General features: G+C 33.2%; 1 protein-coding gene across 1 annotated transcript; it reads right to left on the bottom strand.

Annotated features, from left to right (window-relative positions):
* Positions 1 to 705: 705 nt before the first annotated feature.
* On the bottom strand, positions 706 to 23,965 carry LOC127715415 (mucin-5AC-like). Its single transcript, XM_052221445.1, has 22 exons — positions 23,917 to 23,965; positions 23,265 to 23,353; positions 21,743 to 21,772; positions 20,630 to 20,764; positions 19,781 to 19,909; positions 18,590 to 18,643; positions 17,705 to 17,833; positions 16,604 to 16,684; positions 15,343 to 15,471; positions 13,829 to 13,879; positions 12,559 to 12,687; positions 12,218 to 12,280; positions 11,372 to 11,506; positions 9,361 to 9,420; positions 8,294 to 8,422; positions 7,506 to 7,571; positions 6,881 to 7,006; positions 6,067 to 6,591; positions 5,503 to 5,640; positions 3,225 to 3,371; positions 2,108 to 2,252; positions 706 to 828 (listed from the first exon to the last, which is right to left on the bottom strand). The coding sequence occupies exons 2-21, from the start codon at positions 23,338 to 23,340 to the stop codon at positions 2,122 to 2,124; spliced, it is 2,463 nt and encodes an 820-aa protein (XP_052077405.1). The 5' UTR covers positions 23,341 to 23,353; positions 23,917 to 23,965; the 3' UTR covers positions 706 to 828; positions 2,108 to 2,121.
* Between the last annotated feature and the right edge of the window lie 1,047 nt (positions 23,966 to 25,012).

Below are 25,012 nucleotides of genomic sequence, written 5' to 3'. Positions count from 1 at the left end.
TAGCATCATATAAACGAATTGAATATAAAACAATTGAGAAGATTTCAAATGTCGAGATAAACTGTAAAACAATGGCCACACATGATAGTCTATAAAACTCTTCATAGTAAGATTGATAGAACACTTTTCCACTCAAAACTGTGGAAGCAATCAAGCAGTAAGCTGTTCCTGCTTCACTATTTGCCCCTGTCGTATTGCTCATAACAAGTCAAATCCTGTTATATAAATGCTATGCATGCATCATCCACCATGTCAATCCGAACTCACTTAAAATGTCACGATCGGGAATAGGACACAATCGGTGAAATTACAGATCAGACGACCACTTTAATATCTCAAGATCTAACATGTCGTTTTTTTTTGCCAATTGTTAAGGGACATTCTGTTTTGAATTTTCCTTGGAGTTCGGTTTTTTTTGTTGTTTCACTTTTCGCTATTGAGTTGAGCCACAGACACATCTTATCAGTCAACCAATTCGTGATGGTGACCCTAAAACTTTTAAAGTGTCGATTTCAATTGTTCTTCCTTAATACTCTATTAGAGCAGTTTTGTGTGAGGAGCACATCCCTGCCTATTAAATCCGTATAGTGTGAACATGTACGAGCGTAGCGTATCAATTCAGATATGTAAAAAACATAAGACGGGACAGAGCGTATGTTACTACATATGATCCAAAATAATCAAAGTAAGAAGAAAATTGCTCAATTCAAATATAGTGTAAAGGTATTTTATTTAGTGAATTATCTATTAAAAATGTGATGGATTTCTGATGATCACCGATGAGTGTTGAATGTATCTTGAAATTAGGATGGCCTCAATCTTCATTTTCTGAAATAAAGATTATCCTATTATTCACCAATTTATATAATATCTAGAATTATAAAGGAACAAGAATAGCTAAACTGGACCTTTATGTATAAAAAAAAACCTCATCATAGATACCAGGATTAAAATTTTGTACGACAGATGCGTGTTTCATCTACAAGAGACTCATCAGCGATGCTCAAAACAAAATAAAAATGAAATGTCAAATAAAGTACGAAGTTGAAGAGCATTGAGGGCCCAAAATTCCGATAGGTTTTGCCAAATACAGCTAAAACAATATATTTCTAAGTTAGACAATCCTTAGTATTTCGAAACAATTTATTTATAATTATGACCATATCAATGATATTTCATGTCAACAGAGAAGCGATGACTACTTGTGTGATATTTTGATGTGTTTCGATTTGTGCAGTTGACACCGCACTTTTGGTGCACGCACAACACAAAAAGCACATGGCATCTAAAGTGAAATTTGGCAGCTTTCGGAACCCAGACCACGTCTACTTAAGACTTGTGGACATCCCCTAATAAAACTTTCTAAAAAACAAACATCATGTATCATCAACTCAGAATATACGCGTAGTCATTGTATCGGTACTGAAATAATTTTTAACAAACTTTGCTTAAATTCTGAGAATCTCCGTAGATAAATTAAGAACTTTCTAAAAAACTATGGTACCAAATCCCTCAGGCAAAGTTAACTTTAGTTGCATTTGGCTATTTTTGGGTTCCCTTTTGGTTATATGGCTCTTCGCGTGTTTTGATTTTTGGGTTAAACATTTGGGTTTGAGCGATCCTGGTGGGGGCGAATTTAGAAAAGCACTTCGAAAGCAAGAACCTGAAAAAAGTGTCAATAACATAATAAATTTCATTTCAGCCACAAACTGTAATATAATGAGTGCGATTGTCTGTTAGATTACCGTTTTGTAATGCTTTTTGTAATTTTGTAATCTTATTTGCCAATTGTAAATTAAAGAGTTTTTACAAAAACACCAAACTCCCCAAGTTATTAATAACTTCAAAAAGTAGGAAGTTCATGATATCTGACAAAATCAACCGCTCTACTATATTCTGAATAATGATGGATAGAACATGGACAACATACAAAAACCAGCCCACAAAATACTTCACAAAAACTAATGATTGAGAAAGACGAATCCCACCAAAAGTTGATAAGTACTCCTAAGACTAGTTTTATACCATGCAGTGAAATCATATTTCTCTTCAACCCTTGAATATATTTGATGAAACAATATTTTTTTTTATCGTATCTTATACTTACAATATACTGTAAGTTTATATATAACATCTACATTTGACAGGATCAAATATCTGTTTAGAGGGGCACGTCAGTTCGACTGCTCCAAACGTTCCCAGAAATATCTTAAAATATTCTGGACCTGATGATGAAGGAACCAATGGACATGCTAAAATAGAGGAAAACATTGTGATAACATGGACATTTTCGTGATCACTTTGTATAAAAATCCATATCATGATTGAAAAAAATAGAATGTGTCAATATAGGCTTACCGTTCAGACTTTGAATGAGTGTTTACTTAATTGTAAGCCATCTGTGGAAACTGTCATAACAGTAGACTAGAAACAAATGCATATGACATATTTTTCTATCATATTCTAATGAGGAAATGTTCATATACCACTTGTATAATTATACATAAACAAGCATATAGTTAAAATAATCCTTAAATCGTTCGTTCTGTATTCGTAATAAATGAGTATTAACAAAAACATCGAACTCCCAAATGGTTACATCAAAAAGGAGGAGTCCAAAAAACCGGACAAATCAGACGATCTACTATATACTGAAAAATTTGTTGGTTGAACCTGGTTTTCTAGCTACATAAACCTCCCACTTGCATGATAGTTGTTTAGGTTCTGATATATTGACAAAATTGGTTAAATAAGACATTTTGACTCATCGCCCAATTCAACATCTATGCAACTGTCATACAAGTGATAGGTTTAGCTAGCTATAAAACCAGGTTTAATTCACCATTTTCTACATAAGGAAATGCCTGTACAAAGTCAGGAATATGACAGTTGTTTTCCATTCGTTAGATGTGTTTGAGCTTTTGATTTTGCCATTTTGTAAAGGACTTTCCGTTTTGAATTTCCCTTAGAGTTCGGTATCGTTGTTATTCTACTTTCTACTTCATTTAAGACTAAGTATGACAACTATCTCTCTCTCTATATATATATATATATATATATATATATACATTTGGCCTTTTAATTTTTGTAGGCGAAACGCGCGTCTTGCGTACAAAATTTTAATCCTGATAGCTATGATGAGTTTATATATATGTTGTGTACAGTATAGGATAAATCCTCATGATTATAAATCTAAAGGAGAAGTACTAATCTATTACACAAACCTGTTGTAGTTGATGTTGGTGGTAAGGTAACTATTGTCGTTTCTGGCAGTTTTGTCGTAGTAGTCATTGACGTTGTGGTGGGTAGTCTGGTGGTTGTTGTAACTATTGTTGTCGTTGTAGGTAAACTTTTGGTTGTTGTCTGGATATCTATGGTAGATAAAAGCAATGTTTATAACATTTACAATTCTTTGACACTGGTAAGTGATAAACGAGTTGAAAAGTGATACACGAATAAAAAGATAACATTGATTTGTTGCCATCTCATTATCCCCCACATCCCCAGGTAAAAAATAAGAATTACCGTTCATTGATAGGTATGCAAATTAAAGCGACAGTAGTTTACCGATGTTGAAATGAAGTAAATTGATTAAGAAACAAACCAAGGTAACAAATAAAAACTTAGAGAATCACATGAACTCCATAAGGAGTGAGATACTAAGGATGTGTCGACAGTACAAGCGACACCTCCTATGCATGGCTCTCCAGTCATTCGCATCTATACTCAGTCAAAATGTCACAATCGGTAAAATTACAGAATAAACGACTTTGCTGGTATCTAGAGATCTAAGACCGCGAAAACTTGTCGTACGGGTCCTCCAATTTGCGGTGGTAACCATAAAAACTAATGACGTGTCAATATTAATGATTCTTCCTCATAACTCGGTTGGAGAAGTCGTAATGAAGGAGGACACCACTGTTAATGAAGACCACATAGTGTGATCATACACAAGCGTAACGTACTTACGGAGAAATGTGAACGCCCTACGACGGAGAAGAGGACATCACTACCGAGAAATGGGAATTTGATAAATTTCGATGCACCGTGTAAAGGGAGTACCACTTCCTCCATTAATGATGGAGACCCTGGTATTAACTGTTTGGTCACATTAATGGATCTGTACACAATATTTTAAAAGATGAATTTTCCGCAAAGAAATAACAATCCTTTCTTTGTGTGAAAGTGAAATGAGATTTTCACCATTTGCGTCATTAGTGATGTTTTTGTGACGTCATAACTTTCGCTTAAACCTGATTGTTTGAAAAATTTATTACAGTTTTCTGAAAAATTAAAAGTGGCGCCACCCCTTGCCCACAAATTTTTGATGAAATATTCGTTATATACCATATTCTTATATCCAGAAATCAACGCCACTTTGCTTATTTGAATATTATACCTAAGAAATCGGATATGGGTCACGGAAATTATATTGAAATGATAGGGAATTTTGAAAAAAAATGTCTGTTTTAACTTTAATTTAAGTGATAGACAGGTTGCCGGGACAGAAAATAAATATACACAACAATATATACCATTTAAACGAAACATAATGACTGTCGTTGCAAAAATCAAGGTTCCTGAGCTATTTTAAAAATCGAAGCGAGAGGCTTTTAACATTGCAGTATAAAATACAGGCAAAAATGGCTGAAACGTCAAATTTGCAAACTTCGTGTTGAAAATTGACTAACAAGGTCATTACAAAAAAAGATTGCCGGGATGAAAATTGAAACTTGAATGTCCAAATAATAAGCAAGTCCAAACCTTGTATGTGTAGTCGTTGAACTCTAGGTTCCCACGTAAAGTTAAAATGCCCCTATTTCAAGAAGAATAAACTCACGAAAACACGAAAAATTCACTAAATTCGCGTTCATTGTTTTGATTTTGACCGCCTGATAACTTTACGGAAATATCAGAGTGATTATAAACAAGGACTCTTTGACGGGCAACTTATAATATCCGTGTTTTAAAGATTTTAATGATATCAAGCCAGTCCAGTTCAAACTATTATCACGTGGTACAATTCTCATTTACATATTATGAATATCAATTAGCAAAAGTACTACTAATCTCTGGCTATGTTTTCTCTTCAATCAAAATTTCAACGGACGAGGGGTGGCGCCGCATATAAATCTAAGAAAAAAGGTCGGAAAGGTGATACATTTCTAGAAAAATGCTGATAACATTGCACCTGAATCATGTTTTTTATAAAGCATACTATTATTTTGATAAAAATAAGCAATGTGTCATTACAGCGATAATTTGCATGTTACATTAATTTTCGTCACCTCAAACTCTTTTAAAAAATAATATGTCTTTATTACGATTGGCATTTGCATTTTGAAATCTATGTCATGTACTTTATAATTAAATAATCTAGAACCACATTAGTGGACTTCTATTACATTGAATTATTTGAATATTATGTATTTTGATTTTCGTTGTGTTGATATGCTGTTTAATTGTTGATTACTCCCATTATCTTGTAATTCATATATTTACCAGATTTAGATACACAGTCACAACTGGGAGGATGAAATATCCTTCCCGTGGGGCACATGAAGGTAAGTTCTCCCCATCCTGAAACTACAGTTGTGTAATATCTCTCTCCAAGCCGTGATATCATCTTGTCACAATTACCTGTAAAGGAAAAAACAGTTGATTACGCTAAACAAATTCAAAAGACAACTTCAATATATCTCACTTCTGTTTGGTTTTTTTTTAGATGGGGTTGATTTTGATATTATAAACGCATGGCAAAAGATGAATATTTGTTTTTTCGTATCTTATCTATCTTATTCTTAAAGTCGCTTATATATTTTATGCACTGACTCTTTTTAAGAGTCAATCAGACAACACGACTGTTGCCTCTGACATAACTTTCTGTAGAAATGGCAATTAATTCCAACATTCAACTGGTGGAAAAGTGGTTTCATTGGCAATAATGCCACATCTTTTTATTTCTATATTCAATTTTTCATTAATTCAAACTAGTACAATGCTGACGGGTTAGTTATGTAGAAAGAGTCTTTTTATGTTTCGAGTGTTGCAAATCCGATCACGTACTTGTTGTTTCTGATATCGTTGTTATAGAATGCTTTGTTGTTGTTATGCTGGCTGGTGTTGATGGGACGCTAGTTGTCGTAGGTTTAAGCGTTGGCTGTGTTGTTGTCTGAACTATTGTGGTAGACGGTTTCTTCGTTGTTGTTGATCTTTCTGTTGTTGTCATTGATGAAGTTTGAGATGTTGGCGTTGTAGACGTTACTTTTGTTGTTGTTACAGTTGTTGGAGAAGTTGTCTTAAGAGATTGCTTTGTCGATGGCGTTGTTGTCGTTAAATCTACTCTTGTTGTCGTTGTTGTCTCAGGGGAGATTGTTGTAGTTGTAGTTAGTTTTATGGACGTGGTAGGTTTATTTGTCATTGAAGATCTAGTTGTTGAATTCATTTCTTTATTTGATGACGGAGTGCTTGTTGATTCAGATTTAGCTGATGACGATACTATTGTCATAGTAGAAGGCATTGATTTTGATGTCGTTGAAGATTTTACTGTAGTTGTAGTTGATGGCATTTCTGGTATTTTGCTGATATCACCTGTGAAAAAACATTTGGAGATTATTTACTTTTAAAATTGGATAAAGGGACCATCAAATTCAAAATAAGACTGTTAACTTCCAAATAAAATTTTTAGAAAAAGGAAATAGAATGTACTTTTCGAAAGTCATCGGAATTTGGTAAATTTGCCGTTTAAAGAAATGTGAAGAATAAAAACAAAGTATGTTAAAATCTAGTCACACGAATGGCATAAGACATCATCCAGGAAACCAAACAAAAATATAGGATTTTTAATACCCATTTGAGGAATCTTCTTACTCGTACTTACTTTGGGATAGACATGTACAATATTCCACAACAAATTCGTGATCGATTGGACATGCGTTATTGATCCAAATATTTATTTCCGGTACATATTCTAGGTATCCATCATCAGATTTCTTATAAGGACAATCTGAAAAAAACCATTTTGGTGATTATGACTTTAAAATTATTTTTCTAGTTGGTACTTTCTAGGCATGGGATATTAGAACAATGATAATATTTTCATTGTCTTAAATTTTCTACTTATTATCATTAATTACGAATTTTATTACAAGCTTTTTTCCATTTCCCTTTAGGTCCATTATCTAGTACAAAAGTATCCGAAATTTCATTAAAAAAAAACCAGGTGGCAAACCTTGATCCCTCCTCTGGATCTGTCAATTGAATCCTATAATATTTATGGTCATTCAAACTTTATGGTCACAAAACCAATGCTTTCTAAATTTCATTTTTACAACGATACAATAAAATCAAAATCACTGCTCAAAGTTTTTAAAATATGAAATTACGCTATTTCTTATAACCACGATTTCTTTCTGAAACCATCAATATACTAATAAAAATAAAACAATTTTATAAATGTATACAATTTTATTCATTCATATATTTATATAAAACAAGAAACTTACTAAGAACTGTTGGGATGTTCAGTGGCGGAACAGTTGTAATTGGGACAACAATTATATCAGCTGACCCTGTAATGAAAATGTTTGAAACTTCTAAACAGTTGACAACTATAAGAACGGAGAAAAGACAATACATATCATCCATGGATTTGGAACCAGCAGATGCTACAACTGACGCCAGCAAATATTGAAATATTGTTCCGCTATCCGCGGGCCCTTTGATCCATATTCTTTGATATGTTTTTTATATTTTTTTTATTTCATAACTTCATTCCAAGCATTTTATTGATATTATCAAAAGGTGCCTTGAAGAATAACCAAATCCATTTAAGGTTAACTTTGTCTGAGGGAGTCATACCCTAATTTGTTTTTTTATAGTTTTCCAAAATCATCTCCCCGAGGGTATCACAAGTACAGTAGTCAGCACGTCTATGTTGACATAAATTACCATTGATATGGTCATAATTTTAAATTGATTGTTAACAATACTTTGAACTTTTCGAAATACTAAGGATTTTCTAACCCAGGAATAGATTACCTTAGCTGCATTTGGCAAAACCTTTCGGAATTAGGTCCTCGATGCCTTCAACTTCGTACTTTATGTGCCCTTTTTATTTTTTTTTTATTCTAGGGTCACTGATGAGTCTTGTGTAGAGGAGACGCGTTTCTGGCGTACAAAATCATAAGCCTGGTATCTTCAAAATTTTTTTTGCCAGAGGAAGTTGGACCTTAGTTTTTTTGCTAATTTTTATCAAAGTCACAAGGCATTTGGCATGTGACGTAATCATTACCATCAGGATGACAGGAGCACATGACAACATTAAACACCATATCCGACGGACAATCATTTGTTACCCATATTCCTATATCTGCAACATACTCCTTGTAAGATCTCTGGTTTACAGGTACGTATGGACAATCTATAAATAAGTATAGAATTAGTGTAGATTATTCATTTATTCTGTTATTATACTGAAGCGGGGACTGGAAGGGGTAAATAAAAAGATATGAATGACAGAAAAAATAATGCTGGATTTCGGTAAATCTCGGATCTATTAGAAAAACTCCAGTAGCAGCCAAATTATTCTTTATATCTATCAAATTATGTAGATATACAACATTCAAATACGACTTATCGTGACCATCAACAGCAATATAATTCAGATGCCAAAACATCATTTGCTGAAATACAATGTTCTGTAATTTTAAGAGAGGAATATTGAAAGCCTCTGGTCTATCAGTCTTAGTGTTTGATATACAATGTTTGAAGTTGAATAAATATGACAAATATAAGGATAAGAGTGTCATATCTGAGGTATTACTTGAACTGATAATATTCAACTAAATACTCGTTCCTTTATATATCGAAAAACATCAAACTTGATTTTGAGTCATGGACCTTTTGGTAGTTTAACTTTAAAAAATGTGACTATTTATCAAGCACGCTATCTAAATTCTATTTTTTAACATATTTAGTATCTGTTTATTTTCCTATCTATCTCTAAAATATAACATTAGATAATGGTTAATTTTTCAGATTGTTGGGTACAGTTGAAAATCAAATTTCGTAAACAAGTTTTTAACTAAAATAAATAATTCATAACTTTAACTGCTTATTCAAGTATTTTTCACAATTGAATTTCAAAAATAAATATAGGTCCAATTAATAAGTTATCCCTAAGATGGCACAACAATTAAATTTTTAACGTCTCGACAGGGTTGATACTTAATAAAAAAAATTATATCATAATTTCTGTGAGCCTAGCACCAATAAAAGCTTATTTGGATGTTGATCTTAACGATAAATATTAAAGAAAGACAACCTTAGTTCAAGGAGTAAAGCACATAAAGTACTTACTTGAGTTTGTGATTCCTGTGTACGATTTTGTACTAGTGACTGGTAGATCTGTTACAACTGCTTAAAATGTAAAAAACAAAATTCATCAAAGAGAAACAAAAGATACCAAAGGGATATTCAAACTCATAAGTCTGAAACAAACTGACAATACCATAGCAAAAAATGAAGAAAAAAAAACGATCAAAAGAGAAACAACAGTTCACAAAACACAACATAGAAAACTAAAGACTGAGCAACACGAACCCCTACTCAAAACCGCGCGTGGTATCAGGTGTACTTAAATATATTAGTTAAGGCTTATATAAAATAATGAGATGTGTTGTGATTACCAATGTGACAAGTATCACAGAGTCCAGATAACGTGGATTTAAGCAATTATAGGTACGATCTTCAACAATGAGCAAAACCCATACCGTAATGTGAATTTTAAACGCCTTAACATGGCAAAATGTGAAAGAATTTCAACAAAAAAAACAACGACCATGTGACTGCGCCACGAAATGAATAAGGCGAAAATTTTGATTGGCCAATCTTCTATGTATACTAGTCAACAAAAGAAACGATACACAAGTTTGAACTAAAATTTATCATTAAATATAAATAAAATGAAAATCTTTTAAATTATCCAATGAAAAACATTCATTTACAAAGCAAATGCATATAGTTAAAAGAATATGACCAAATTAGAAAGTTACAAAATACCAAGTTATTGAACACAGGGGTCAAATTTATTTTGCGATAAATGATGACAAAAGTCGGCACTTAATTTCGAAGATGATAATTAATTATTAAAATATCTGCAAAGGCATTCAAAATTTTAAGCAGACCATGTTTAAGTTTAAAAATTTAAAGTTCTAACACCGATTTTTGAATTTTTGGGTGAAAATACGATTTTTGAAATAACAAAAATACCAAAAAAAAATTTTCGCGTTTTTGCCTTAAATCAATTTAATTTTCATTTAACCTTATAAAAAAGGAAAAATATTCTTCTAATTTCATAAAAAGTACAAAGCATCACATTAAAGATCAAATTAAATTGACAATCTTTTGCCAACAACATTACCTACTCCGTCTTTAACACAGTGACATAGCATCACATTAAAGACCAAGCAAACATGGCAGTTCTCTGTCGTCATTCTTACCTATTCCGTCCTTAACACAGTGACATAGCATGACATTAAATACCAAGCCATCATGACAGTCAGCTGTCGTCATTCTTACCTAATCCGTCTTTTGCACAGTGACATAGCATGACATTAAAGACCAAGCCAACATGACAGTCCTCTGTCGTCATTCTTACCTAATCCGTCTCTAACACAGTGACATAGCATGACATTAAATACCAAGCCAACATGACAGTCCTCTGTCGTCAATCTTACCTAATCCGTTTCTAACACAGTGACATAGCATGACATTAAAGACCAGGCCAACATGGCAGTCCTCAGTCGTCATTCTTACCTAATCCGTCTCTAACACAGTGACATAGCATGACATTAAAGACATTGCCAACATGGCAGTCCTCAGTCGTCAATCTTGACTAATCCGTCTCTAAAACAGTGACTTAGCATGACATTTAAGACCAGGCCAACATGGCAGTCCTCGGTCGTCAATCTTACCTACTCCGTCCTTAACACAGTGACACAGCATGACATTAAAGACCAAACCAACATGGCAGTCCTCTGTCGTCATTCTTACCTACTCCGTCCTTAACACAGTGACATATCATGACATTAAAGACCAAGCCAACATGGCAGTCCTCTGTTGTCATTCTTACCTACTCCGTCCTTAACACAGTGACATAGCATGACATTAAAGACCAAGCCAACATGGCAGTCCTCTGTCGTCATTCTTACCTACTCCGTCCTTAACACAGTGACATAGCATGACATTAAAGACCAAGCCAACATGGCAGTCCTCTGTTGTCATTCTTACCTACTCCGTCCTTAACACAGTGACATAGCATGACATTAAAGACCAAGCCAACATGGCAGTCCTCTGTCGTCATTCTTACCTACTCCGTCCTTAACACAGTGACATAGCATGACATTAAAGACCAAACCAACATGGCAGTCCTCTGTCACCCAGGCGTCAATAGATTTCTCATATTTTTGGTAGGTGCTCTTTCCAACCGGTCGCAAATCACAATCTAAAATTAGATTATTGGACACATTTTTTTAATATATTATTGCTTCTGTTGCCTCATGACTGAACAATGAAATACAATGTAAGCTAGCCCATGTTTTTGTCCTGAAGTATAAAAATGGTTTGCCACACGCTTCATATAAGGTGCTTTGTAGTATTTGCCTGAACCATGCCTGCTAACTATGGTAATATAGAAACTGGCATATACACCCCTGTCCAAGGCTAGGACAGGGTTAAGCGCAAGCAAACATGTTCAATCCGGCCATTTTATGTATGTGCTTGTCCAAAGTTTATAATTCAATGGTTGTCTTTGCTTGATGTCTACCATTTTTTTTTGGGGGGAGGGGGGTGGGGGATGTATTTGGATTCTAGTTCATAATGGCCTCATTAGCAATCACATTATACATTATTATTGTCATAATAACCAGGAACACAAACGTTGATCAGTGAATCATAAAATTAAGTTGAAGATCAAATTAACACTGCAAAACGGACATGTACAAATCATTAAATTGACCTTGTATGTGTAGACATTCTTTGACCACAAGACCTTTCACAGAAATATGAAATAAAATTCAATAGCCAAAAAAGGAGATGCCGCCTTCTTAAAGTGATTTTACTTTATAGATACATTACTTTTATTCCACTAGGCAAGAAAGACGTTCTAAAGATACTTAAAGAGTTATTTCCCATTAATGTTATATACAATTATTACCTGGATTCGTGACGTAGGTAGTATCAACTGCTAAAGTTGTTATTTCTGGTTTTTGCACCAAATCTACACAAGTAAAATTAATTACATGTTCATTTTTTATTAATTAAAATTTATACAGAGAATGATGCTATCAATCCAGCTTGAAAAAAAGCACCCGAATTAGATAAAAAATGGTTTTCTATTGAATTAGTGTTTCCTTTAACGTCAAGTTGGAAGATAACGTGCACAGATCTCATCATAAATAAATCAAATTCAACTGACATTACGAAAAAAAAGTTTTCTGAAATATTTTTATTAAAGTTGACATGTTAATTATTATGAGAAGCCATTGTATTATTTACTTTCATTTACACAGGTACAGTGTGGTTGACTAAATACTTTTCCAACAGGACAATCATTGGTTACCCATGCACCCAATGATGGCACGTATTCATTGTATGACGTCAGACCGGATGGTTGTAGCAAACAATCTGAAATGAAATCAATACACAGTGTACAGTGCATCCTCCTAGTCAGGCATTAGTTTCCTTATTATAAAGCTACACGGATTAATAACTTTTTTGTATTGTTTTTAGTTCCGGTGATTTTCTCCTCTGAACTATTTTACATTATGCCATCCCGATAACTTTTATAGATTACTACACGGTAAGGGTGTTTCCAATTTCTTCAAGACATGAGATGACCTGTCGGTGTTCTCATCATTATTCTTTTGTCCTTAGTAAAAAGTTGTTTCTTTGGCAAAGACACAACATCTCCTTATATTTGGTTTTTTAATAGATAAGGTTGTAAGAGGTTGGAGCGCAAAACTGGAACAGTCTGTTCAAACTTATGTATTATTCGCACATGTTTTCTCTGACGTCTTCAAGAAGATAGAACATATAAGTTTTTTTTTTTAATTTTAACTAAGTTTCACTAGTAAAATAAATAATATGTAATATAAACAATCCACATACTTTTATATATATTTTCAACTTTCAGCTCTTTTTTTGTTTTGTTTAAACAGGTACTGCCTTGCAAGCATTTATCTATAAATTTCCGAAATTTCAAATAGAAGGAAATCATGTTAATAATATACTATATTTCAAAAATTCAAAAAGTGGGTTAGGAATGTTTGTATCACGTTAACGCCGCGTGGAAATCCATCAAAGATACCTAGCTTGCAATTTAGTACACCAGACGCGAGATTTGCCTACTAAAGACTCACCAGAGTCGCTAGAATCAACACAGTTTGAAGTTCCAAAAAATTCCAATTAGGCGAGCATTGAAAACAAACCAAAATTTCCAAAAGGTAATCTTTGTCGGAGGGTGAAAAAAACTTAAGTGTTTTGAATGATTTTTACACTTGTTAAAAGTACAAATGCATGTACATTTGTATTTGAGATTTGAAAATGACCGTTTATCCAGAAATTTTCGTGTTGTTAAATTTTTTGCAATTTTCGCGGTAGACCTTAACCTTAGGTGAACAATTTTTTTTTTAATATAAATGCACCGTTCAAGACCATGTATCGCAAATGATGTACACATCGAGGATTAAACTGTCCATCTGACGCCAAAGTCTTGTCAGTACCAAAACCCAACGCGAAAACGACCCGATTTACGGGGAAAACTTACTTGCTACAAGTGGCGGTGTCGTCACTAAACCGGAATAATCAGGTGTTTGACCTAGAAAATAAAGATCATTATACGATGTTTCAAATTAAAAATTCATTACTTCTAGTAATTTACCTTTATTGAGTTTTTTTTCAAACTAGCATGAATAATAGATGCTTAATATGTATACATAGTTATCTATTGATTTTACTTTTCCATTTAACCTAAGTAGGTCATTGAATTCTAGTTAATAAGTTTACATCTGGAATGATAATTTAAGGTTTTTGTAAAACACGGAAAATGACAGGTTATCATAGACAATAGAATTAACGTGTAGTTTCAATCAATATAACCAAAAGACATCTAGATGACAATATATAGTCCTCATTAAAAGACAGGAGTTTATATACAATTGATTTAGCTTTTAATCGTCCTGAGTCTATACAAATTTTGAATAAATTAAATAGTCACGATCAGAGACCTGCACTTTAAACCCACACCAAATTTTCAAAATAACACAAACCATCAAGATGAACATTACGATATGACATATTAACCATAATGTTTATGCCCCACCAAGGGGCATTATGTTTTTCGGTCTGTGCATCCGTTCGTCCGTCCGTTCGTCCGTCCGTCTGTCCCGCTTCATGTTAAAGTTTTTGATGAAGTTGAAGTCAAATCAACTTGGAACTTAGTACACATGTTCCATATGATATGATCTTTTTAATTTTAAGGCCAAATTAGAGTTTTGACATCCAATTTCACGGTCCACTGAACATATAAAATGATAGTACGAGTGGGGCATCCGTGTACTATGGACACATTCTTGTTGTTTTTGTTTTATCAGCCCTTCAATTGTTTAAATTTAAAAATATTTTGGCCTAGAGCAATATTGAAGAGTCATTTATTGTCGAAATACCCATCTGATGCAGTAAAATTAGTACCATCATTGTTTTACTTACAAATCTTTATTTCAAAGTTTAGCCATTTTTGTTCAGTGTATACCTAGATTCATTTCTTATGGTTAAAGAGCAGAAAGGGAATGCCCAAACTGTAGGGTACGTACAGGGAACGTTCTAGAAGTTTTGCTCGCTCTCTCCGTAGACAGGGTATATATAACAAAATCTACGTTGCCCATTATTGAGGGCCTGGGTGGGGGTTCTTCATTCTGTATTCTTTCATTTTGATGCCATGTTTCTATATTCATTAATTGTATTGTCTATTGTTCTTTATACTTTAATTATATTGCCCATTATTCTCTATTCTTTATATTTAGTACCCCATTCTTTATTATTTTTTTTTTCATCTTTACTATCTATATTTTGCTCATTATTATATAATCTTTAAACCCCATCAAGACCTTCATATTACTCGATTCTTTATATTTTAGCTTTCCATTATTCTATATTCTCTAGTTTTATACCCATTCGCTACTCTTTAAGTTTTTGGCCCGTTTTTTTTTCTATTTTTATTTTTTTGCGCTGTATTTTTTATTTTGAAAACCTCATTCAGATCCTCATGTATAGACATCTTACCTTCTATAAGACAGGTACACCACTTAGGACTATATACCTTCCCAGAAGAGCAGTCATAAGTCAGCCAATTCCCGAGACTGTCCACATATTCCTTATATGATGAAGGTCCATCTTGTATGTATGGACAGGCTGTTTGAAGGAAAGGAAGTTTAGTAAAATTATACTAGCATTGGATAGAAATGACACTTTAGTTGGTCTTTTTCTTATGTTTTTGTTTTTGTTTTAATACCTCCGTTGGAAAGCTCAATATCGGTAAAAGTTGTTAGTTTTCTCAATTGAATTGTTTCATATTTTTAATTTCGGGGCCTTTTATAGCCGACTATTCGGTATAGGTTTTTCTTATTGTTGAAAGCCGTACGGTTGCGTATAATTGCTTACATTCACTTCATTTGAACTTTGGTGAATAATTGACTCATTGGCAATCATACCACATCTCCTTATTTTAATATTCAATAAGTTGTCGTTGTCACGATATACCAGACTATCGCAAAGTGTTGCATATTTCAGTATAGCAGAAACTCTTTTGCCCTTCCAGAGCACACGAGTTCATCCGAATTTGCATAGGGCAAGAGAGAGGCGAAGGATGCCAGAGGGACATTAAAACTCATAAGTCGAAAATAAACTGACAACGCCATGGCTAAAAAAGAAAAAGACAAACAGACAAACAACAGTACACAAAACACAACATAGAAAACTAAAGACTGAGCAACACGAACCCCACCAAAAACTGGGGGTGAACGCAGGTGCTCCGAAAGGGTAAGAGTTGCTCAATCTTAAGCTTTATGTTTTACAGTAGTGTTTCGTGAACTGTTCTTTCTTTGTCATTTCGTTGTGTTACAGTAGTGTTTCGTGAACTGTTCTTTCTATGTCATTTCGTGTTAACTCTTTTGGCAATTGTGCTCTCCGTCTTTCTTCGACTTATGGGATACAATCTTCTTTCTTTTTTTTTAATAATTCACACATAATTTGACGTGTGTTCTTATGTCAGTTTGTTTTGTATAAACGTTTCAGTTAAGAGATTTAATCATGGCAAGTTTTGGTGTTCCGCTGATGCCCTTTTATTCTATTTTTTGTTCGCTCTCGGTATTTGTTATGGTTTGAATTTTTGATATATTCTTATTGTGTGCTATTTATGTATTTAAAGCATTCAACAACATATTATAACTTTAACAGACGATAAATATATCCGAAGGACTACTAATGAAAGACGTTATTACCAAACGACCACATATAATCATGTTGCTATGGTACATATACTTACTTGAAGGAGGTTGAACAGTGTAAATAATCGTTGACGTTTTTGCCGTAGATTTTTTATTTGACTGTGAATATGTCGTTGTATCTGTTAGAAAGAACAGAACGAATTAAATTAATTGTATCAAGCTAAAGTTTTGACGACATTGTCGTTATGTCAAATCAGCATCCTTATTTTTATATATTTGTAACGAATTTACCCTCCATCTAAACTTTTACGGTATTGCTGGAACACATTTAATAACAGTGACTTATAAAGGTAGAAAATAAATTGATATAACCTGCCATGCATTTTATATATATATATATAAGTCTAAATTGAAAACAACGTTCAAACCTATGATTGCGTTGGATAAAAACCGCAATGTTTATACGTGTGCATGCAAAACAAATTTCTTGGTAGAGGGGTCTAAATACAGCACAAACAACATTTTCCAAAAAGACCAAAAAAGTGAAAAAGTATATTTAAACAAATATATAAACAAGTCTAAATTGAAAACAACGTTCAAACTTATGATTGCGTTGAATAAAAACCGCAATTTTTATACGTGTGCATGTAAAACAAATTTCTTGGTAGAGGGGTCTAAATACAGCACAAACAACATTTTCCAAAAGACCAAAAAGTGAAAAGTATATTTTAACAAAACGCATTTGACTAAAAGGTCGAACAACTGATGTTCTTAAACCCTGCTGACTGCCATTGGCGACTGCCAAATAAATTGATCACCAGATGTAACATGGATCTTAATTATTAATATAAAACCAAACACAAAACAATAAACTTGCGGAAAAGATGGTGTACCGCAAATATGAGGTGCAAAAATTTGTACACCATATCCGGATTTCGACAATTAATGTCTCTTCAGTGATGTTAGAGATCGAAACGGTATTTGGAAGGCCACATAATTTACCTCAATTTATATATATATGTATGTAGCTTGTGAGAAGAGGTATACAAATCATTTTTTTTAATCTTTTTTTTTTTATTTGTTGACCAAATTTTTTTTCTTTTTTTAATACTCGTATGAATTTTTGTCAATTATTTACTGAGAATCGATATGCATGATACTTAATTACCGCCACCTTAGACCACAGAAAATCATTATACCTTGTGAAATACATTTACAGTACATAGCACTATACATTGTTCCATGTGGGCAGTAATTTGTGACCCAATCACCAATGGACGGAAAATACTCCTCGTATGACGACGGACCTTTTTGTCTATAGGGGCAATCTGAAATATATAAATCGTATAATAGTTTTTTCATTAAAGAAATAGTTGATTCATAGTCAGAAATGTTTGACTTTAATATTACAAGTATTAATGAAAACTTAGGACTGGTTTGACTTGAGGTTGCCACCTCGGTAATCCGTGTCGGTTATTTTCCCGTTGCTGTTCGACATATGACTGGAAGGTACAGTACTCAGTTGTTTACCTCGGAAAGTCTTTCCGGAAGCAGTGTTCGCCAATCACAGTCTACCTCGAAAAGTCTTTCCGGAAGCAGTGTTCGCCAATCACAGTCTACCTCGGAAAGTCTTTCCGGAAGCAGTGTTCGCCAATCACAGTCGCTCGATGTGAATCCACCGGTAATGCCCTCGGTATGTATATTGTCCCTTGATATTAAGCAATATGTAATCAAGGAACAGTTATCAGCAATGTGAAATCAGAGAATCAGTTTAACAGCAGCTGTCATATGTAATCTTTTCGAATATGTCTTATTAATAGCTAATTGTTCCGCTTCGATCGACGAAAAAGTATAAATTTCCTATTAGAATCGAAACAATTCCTAAATGTCATGCTAGATGCTCATTTTTGCATGAGTAGGCATTGCATTTGTAAATATCTTTATACCGAGCGTTAGAGCATGAAATGAACTAATGATTTCTTAATTCGGGATGGCAAAACGATAACCATATATAATTAAACAAATCGTTGATTATTCCTTACATGGGACAAATATAACATGAATAGATAAACCACGTGACTTACCCTCTGGTTGAACAGTTACAAGTGATGTTTGTGGAGCTGAAGTAATGTAATCCTCTACAATGAAATAAAAAAAATCTTTGCACCGGTTTAATCTGAAAAAAATATGCTGACAGAACAACCGAATATTATAATAAAATTCTGCTATTGGCATCACGAGAAATAGGTTTGCTACGATTTTTCGATATTTTTGCGTACACTTTCTTTGAAAAATATTGTGATTGAAAGTTCATTATCTGGTAACAGACAAACATGTAGTTTTACGTTTTCATCCCTTGTTCCCATAATCATATTTGACTATACACTAAAAGGGTAACAGGAAACACCAAAAACATTGGACAGTACAATAGCCCTCACCAACAATTAACACCGGACTTCTCCAGAAAAGACAAGCTTCTCAAGTCCGTAATTATTTGACCGATATTCTAATTGACTCAAATTTGAAGTCGTCAAGAAATTATCTCTTTATAGTTATCTTTGATGTGGAATCAGAAAGTCATTTTTCTGTGATATTGCACAACGCGGTGTACTCTAGGTATTCTATTCTACAATTAATTTCATGATACCATTTAACATTCAGCAAGACACGACACCTAGCTGGCTGCCGACGTGTGGGTTATATCTCGTGATGGCTGATTTGTGCTCAGCAGAAGCTGCCTACCCTGTCGATGCATTTGGTCTTAGTTTGTTACATCACAACTTACTATAGATTACGGACTATATTGGGATGGTACAACAAGACGACTATTTGCATGCTCAGGAAATACCCTGTTCACGCCTCTGGTCTAATCAGTACATTAGTTCATAAAATTCCGGTCTTAGATTTGTCAATCTTAAAATGACCACGAGGTTAAAATGACAGGTGAATACTGCTTTTATATACATGTAAAGGAGGCTTGATAATAAACCATTATTCTCACATTTTGCAGTGAATTCAAGTTTCAAATATGTCAAACCTGAGCAATCACATTGTTTAAATTTATTGACTCTTCTCTTCAACTCCCAGGAAATACAAGATTATACTTACTTGGTAGTGCACACATGCAATAATAGATTGTACTTACTTGGTAGCATGCACTAATAGATTGTACTTTCTTTGTAGTGTACACATGCAATAATAGATTGTACTTACTTGGTAGCATGCACTAATAGATTGTACTTACTTGGTAGCATGCACTAATAGATTGTACTTACTTGGTAGTGTACACATGCAATAATCAGTTCGATATACCATAGTTTGAGGACATTGACCTGTTACCCAGTCCCCAATGCTATCAATGTATTCCGAGTAAGATGTAGGATCAGATTCCATCACTGTACACTCTTTAAAGTATATATATTATTTATAGAATTAAGATATGGTTTTAAATTTAAACGGGATGTCGTGCTACAAAAAACATGTAATGCATTCTATAATTGAAATTAGATTGTAATTAAGTGGTGCGTGAGTATTGTTTTGTCAAATTAGTATGTTTCTTGTGCTTCCTGTCAATCTGATGAGTCGAGCCATTTCCAACTGATATTTACAGTTTGTTCAAATGTTGTACTGTCACACCACTGTCGAAGGTTATTTGGTGGATTGAGCGCTAACAAACTTGTTAAACCCCGCTCCATTCTTTATATGCCAGACCCAAGTCAGTAAGTCATTGGTTGTCGTTGGTTGCTCTCTTTAATATTTGTTTTTTGTTTATTACTTTTGCTGATATTTTACGATGTCTATGTGCCGAAAACCTAATGATATGTTAGTTGAGTTATCTCTGGTCATTTTCATCTCATTTAAATAGCTTTACGCTTTGTTGTCCTAACGGAAGTAAACTTAATAATTTCTGTCCTTATATTGTGACGACGCTAAAACGAGAATAGCGGGGTAACTGGGCATGGTGATATAGGCATGCGCAAGTGTATTAATCAATGATAGAAAACAAACAAAACATGGGGCTCCAAAAAGAGGGTTAATCATGAAACAAGTCTCGCACTTTTACTTTTGATATATCCTGGTTATTTAACTTACCTAGTATAAGAACTCTTGATACAAAAACTTACTTTTCTTTTCACAACTACAGGATTCCAGTTTAAATAATGTCCCTGTTGGACATGGCAAATCAAATTCCATTCCCCATGGTGTTGTTTTTCGAAAATATGTGTCCCCTAATGGGGATCTCCGTAAATCACAAGATGCTAGAAAACAAATCGCCAATGTGATTTTAATTACTTTGTCATATACTGATACTTATATCCGACAAATTTTAGTTAATATGTTCAGTTATTACGTAATGTTTGCAAATTTTAGTTAATAAGTTCAGTTGTTACGTAATGTTTGCAAATTTTAGTTAATAAGTTCAGTTATTACGTATTATTTGCATATAAATTATAATAATTAGTTTCAGTAAGTTTTCGGCTGTCTCATCCCCTCTTTCAGAAAATTCTGTTCAAAATTCAAGATGTTAAACACATGGCCCAATATATGCAAATCTGTAAATGTTGTACACTTAGTTATAGTCAATATGATGTTATGCGCTTGGTAGTTTCCATAAAAACAACATAACATTAATTTTAATTTGTTCACGCCTTGCATTTTTATTGCATGTGCAGTAAACATGTGCCTTGGATGTCAAATGCGTTTAGCATGTTTAGATAATATTACAATCAAAGACATCTCTAATCGATGAAATTTGAACTTTGGTGGATACTTGTCTCATAACACATCTCCTTATTTTTTTTTAACTAATATCAATATATAAATTGATATTGAACCACATTTGTTTCGGTGATGATGATGGATGATGACTGTTCAGCGTCCAGTGGTGGTACTTATATGAACGCCACGACGGGTGCCACATACCCTTCCGGAGCACCTGAAATCTCCCCTCCCCTCCCCCTCCCCCTGGTGGGGTTCGTGTTGCTCAGTCTTTAGTTTTCTATATTGTGTTTTGTATACTGTTGTTTGACTTTTGGTCTTTTCCTTTTTTGCCATGGCATTGTCAGTTTATTTTTGACAAGCAAAAAGAAAGCTTGGCCAACTTGTTATTTCCTGGTTTTGCATTGCAATCCAATGAGATCATGCTTCTTTTTTGTAATTTTATAAGCTTGTAAAATAGGTCCTTCGACCAACGATTTTAAAACCAATCAATTTATTCTTTACTATATATAAATTACCGTCTCTTTTATCTATCTTCTTGGATATCTCTGAAAAATAAATTTTAATTTGTCATTTTAACTATAGCTCCTAACGTTCTCGCGATTTACGATCATGGCCTTGAATCATGTTTCAGTTTGAGCGTTTTTTCAGAAAGGTCATTCCAGAAAAGCGCTTCTGACGCACGAAATTTATTATGCGTTTATTTCATTGATAATTGAATATATTGGATGAATTTATGTGAAATTTCCTTTTCAGTGATCTCATCTTTCATTGCGCTTGAATGAGAAGCAATTTTTATTGAATCATCTTTGAATAATTATCTTTAGTATAGTCGTATTGAAGGTAAAAAACAAAATATGAAAATAACAAATCCAAAGTGCAGAGTAGTAAATGTTGATAAAAATGTACAACAAAATAGTGTTTTCATTTATTTTGTTTTTAAATCGACAAGAAACAACTCGCTGTTTACATGGTATTCGATCTTATCGAGTGCTTGAGGCCGGAGATTTACTGCTCCGCTAAGTAGCAACAGCAAAAACTGATTGGTTTGGAGTTTCCGCTTTGGATGAAGTATGAATGAAATTTCACAACTTAGGGAATACTCCAATTAAGACTATAAAACAACGACACACACACAAAAACACACACACACACACAAACACACACACATAGACATGCATTTAGTGCTCAACATACGGACTCAACAGCAATGTCTATAAAATTTGATAAAATTCTATTTAAACGTTCCGACAATAACTTTTGAATTGGTATGAATAATTATGTTCATGACTTGAGACAGGCACATTTAACATAATTATACTGGGGGTTATTTTTTCATTTTTTTTGGCTTATTTTTCAGCTCTCTCCTTTCAATCACGATAAGATATAACACAAAAGAAAGTGAAATAGAAACAGTACATGAAAACATTAAACTCTATGGTAGTGGTAAAATAGATAGCAAAACATTATAAGTACAGCAAAACAAGTACTTGTTTTATGATTGGTTGATTAATTGATTGAATGGTTGAATGTTGTTTGCTTTACGTCCAGTGGCAAATATATCATCCAAGTTCAGGATGATTGGTTTTCTAGTTTAAAGAATGCAATATGAAATGATCCAAACACCAAAATAAAGTCAATTAATTTGTATCTGAAAGACAATACATACATTATATTAACCTTTTTAATAAATACTCAAAAGTAGCAAAACTTGATCAAAATTGTAGTTTGGAGCAAACATAAGTTATAATTTGGTACTTGTTAATAATTTTTGCATAAAACGTTTGAACCTCAAATTACACACATGGATCTGTGATACTATTCAAAATGACCATGGTCAGATGTGAAATAAAAATAATTGAGGTGAAAATGACACTGACTCTGTGTACTTAACTAAAAGTTAAACAATATTTTATTTCTATAGTCGGAACAAAAGTATAAGGAAAATGTATACAATCGAAAAATGCGAATGAAATGTTTATAACTTCAAAATTACAATGTACAAATGTATAAAAAAAAGTAGGAAAGACATAAACCTACCATTTCTTGTATCAACTTGGAATGGCGCTGTCGAGATAACTTCAAGAAGATAAGTCAGTATCAGTAATGTGTACATTTATTATTCTTTCCTGAAAAAAAACATGTGGTGCTGATTTCAAAATGAATAATAATTGTAAAACTTTAAAATGAACGTACATTAAAATAAACAAATGAGTAAATTGAGAAAGAAATAGATGTAAAAATTGAAATGAGCATTCTAAAGTCTAAAGAGATTGGTATCAATAATATACAATTCCATATGAGGGTCTAGGTGGAGGTTCTTTGTTTCTGTATTCATTTCTTGGAATTTTTTCTCTATTCATTATACTTTTTGCCCATTATATATTCTCTATTATCTATAATTTTGCTACTATTTGCACCCCATTATTCTCTATTCTTTATACTGATGCTGCTATTTGCACCCCGTTATTCTCTATTCTTTATTTATTGGTTCATGGTTCTGTACTATTGGTCCATTTTTCTCTATTCTGTAAACTCCATTCAAACCCTCTTATCTTATCTCAATTTTAGAAAAAAAATCGCTAATTTATAATGATAATATAATATTAGTAAAAACAAAAATGATAATGATGAGCAGTAGATTTTTAAAAAAATAAGTTGAACAATATATTTATGAAACGAATTGTTTTACCTTTGTCTAGTTTAATCCAATTATTAAAAATACGTGTGTACATAAAAACAACGAAATCGAAATGGACAAGATGAGCCGGGGGTCAGACATTACTAAATAGTTTGAATACAATAAAATTTAAACGATGATACTATCAGAAACATAACAGTTTTTGGTTGTAGATGCATATCACTAACCCCGCAGTCAAATATTTTGGTTAAATTTGGAAATTTAAATAAAATTCGTCATACAAAAATTATCTTATTTTCAAAAGGTGTGGGCAACGATTTCATTCTATTCACTTATACTATTCAATTGAGTCATTCAATGAAACAGTTAATCATTCCTAATTTCTGATCAAACATAGGTTTGTTTTGCTTGTATTTCAAAATACATGGTAATAAATAAGTACTTTTAGTCAGTGGATATCGATTAACAGAAATCAATTAGGTCTATATGCACTTAAAGTATAAAATTCTTATATATAGTTGGACTTGATTCTGAAGTCAATAGTACTTCAGATCAACCGCAGTACTTGAGCAGGTAAATAGGTATTGTTTGAACTATATCAAATTGTAAACTTTTTGTTAGCAAGACAAAACTTTATCCACTGTATTCTTGTAGTTTATTTTAGTGAATTGCGTTCAATACGGATGTACTTAAAATCAAATTGATAAAACCAGTTTAATTCAAAAATCTAAATAAGATATAAAATTGAGAATGGAAATGGGGAATATGTCAAAGAGACAACAACCCGACCAAAGAGCATACAACAGCCGAAGGCCACCAATGGGTCTTCAACGCAGCGAGAAAATCCCGCATCCGGAGGTGGTCCTCAGCTGGCCCCTAAATTAAATTGTGTACTAGTTCATTGAAAATGGACGTCACACTAAACTCCAAAACATATAAATGAACTAAAATTAAAAAACATACAAGACTAACAAAGGCCAGAGGCTCCTGACTTGGGACCGGCGCGAAAATGCGGCGGGGTTAAACATGTTTTGTGAGATCTCAACCCTCCCCCTATACCTCTAGCCAATGAAGAATAAAGAAACACATAGCAATACGCACAGTAAAAATTCAGTTTAAAAGAAGTGCGAGTCATACACCCACTGTC

The sequence above is a fragment of the Mytilus californianus genome, unplaced genomic scaffold (assembly GCF_021869535.1).
Source record: "Mytilus californianus isolate M0D057914Y unplaced genomic scaffold, xbMytCali1.0.p SCAF_9, whole genome shotgun sequence".
Classification (NCBI taxonomy): domain Eukaryota; kingdom Metazoa; phylum Mollusca; class Bivalvia; order Mytilida; family Mytilidae; genus Mytilus; species Mytilus californianus.
The sequence above is the reverse complement of the archived record's forward strand: the minus strand, read 5'-3'. Positions and strand labels throughout refer to the sequence as shown.

What these genes read in the sequence shown, in the direction of transcription:
- LOC127715415 (XM_052221445.1), bottom strand. Translation starts at nt 23,340, where the DNA reads ATGTACACATTACTGATACTGACTTATCTTCTTGAAGTTATCTCGACA. An exon ending in TACCTACGTCACGAATCCAG is followed by an intron (nt 11,507 to 12,217) that starts GTAATAATTGTA and finishes ATCTAATTTTAG; the next exon opens with ATTGTGATTTGCGACCGGTT. An exon ending in ACCAACATCAACTACAACAG is followed by an intron (nt 2,253 to 3,224) that starts GTTTGTGTAATA and finishes CCTCTATTTTAG; the next exon opens with CATGTCCATTGGTTCCTTCA.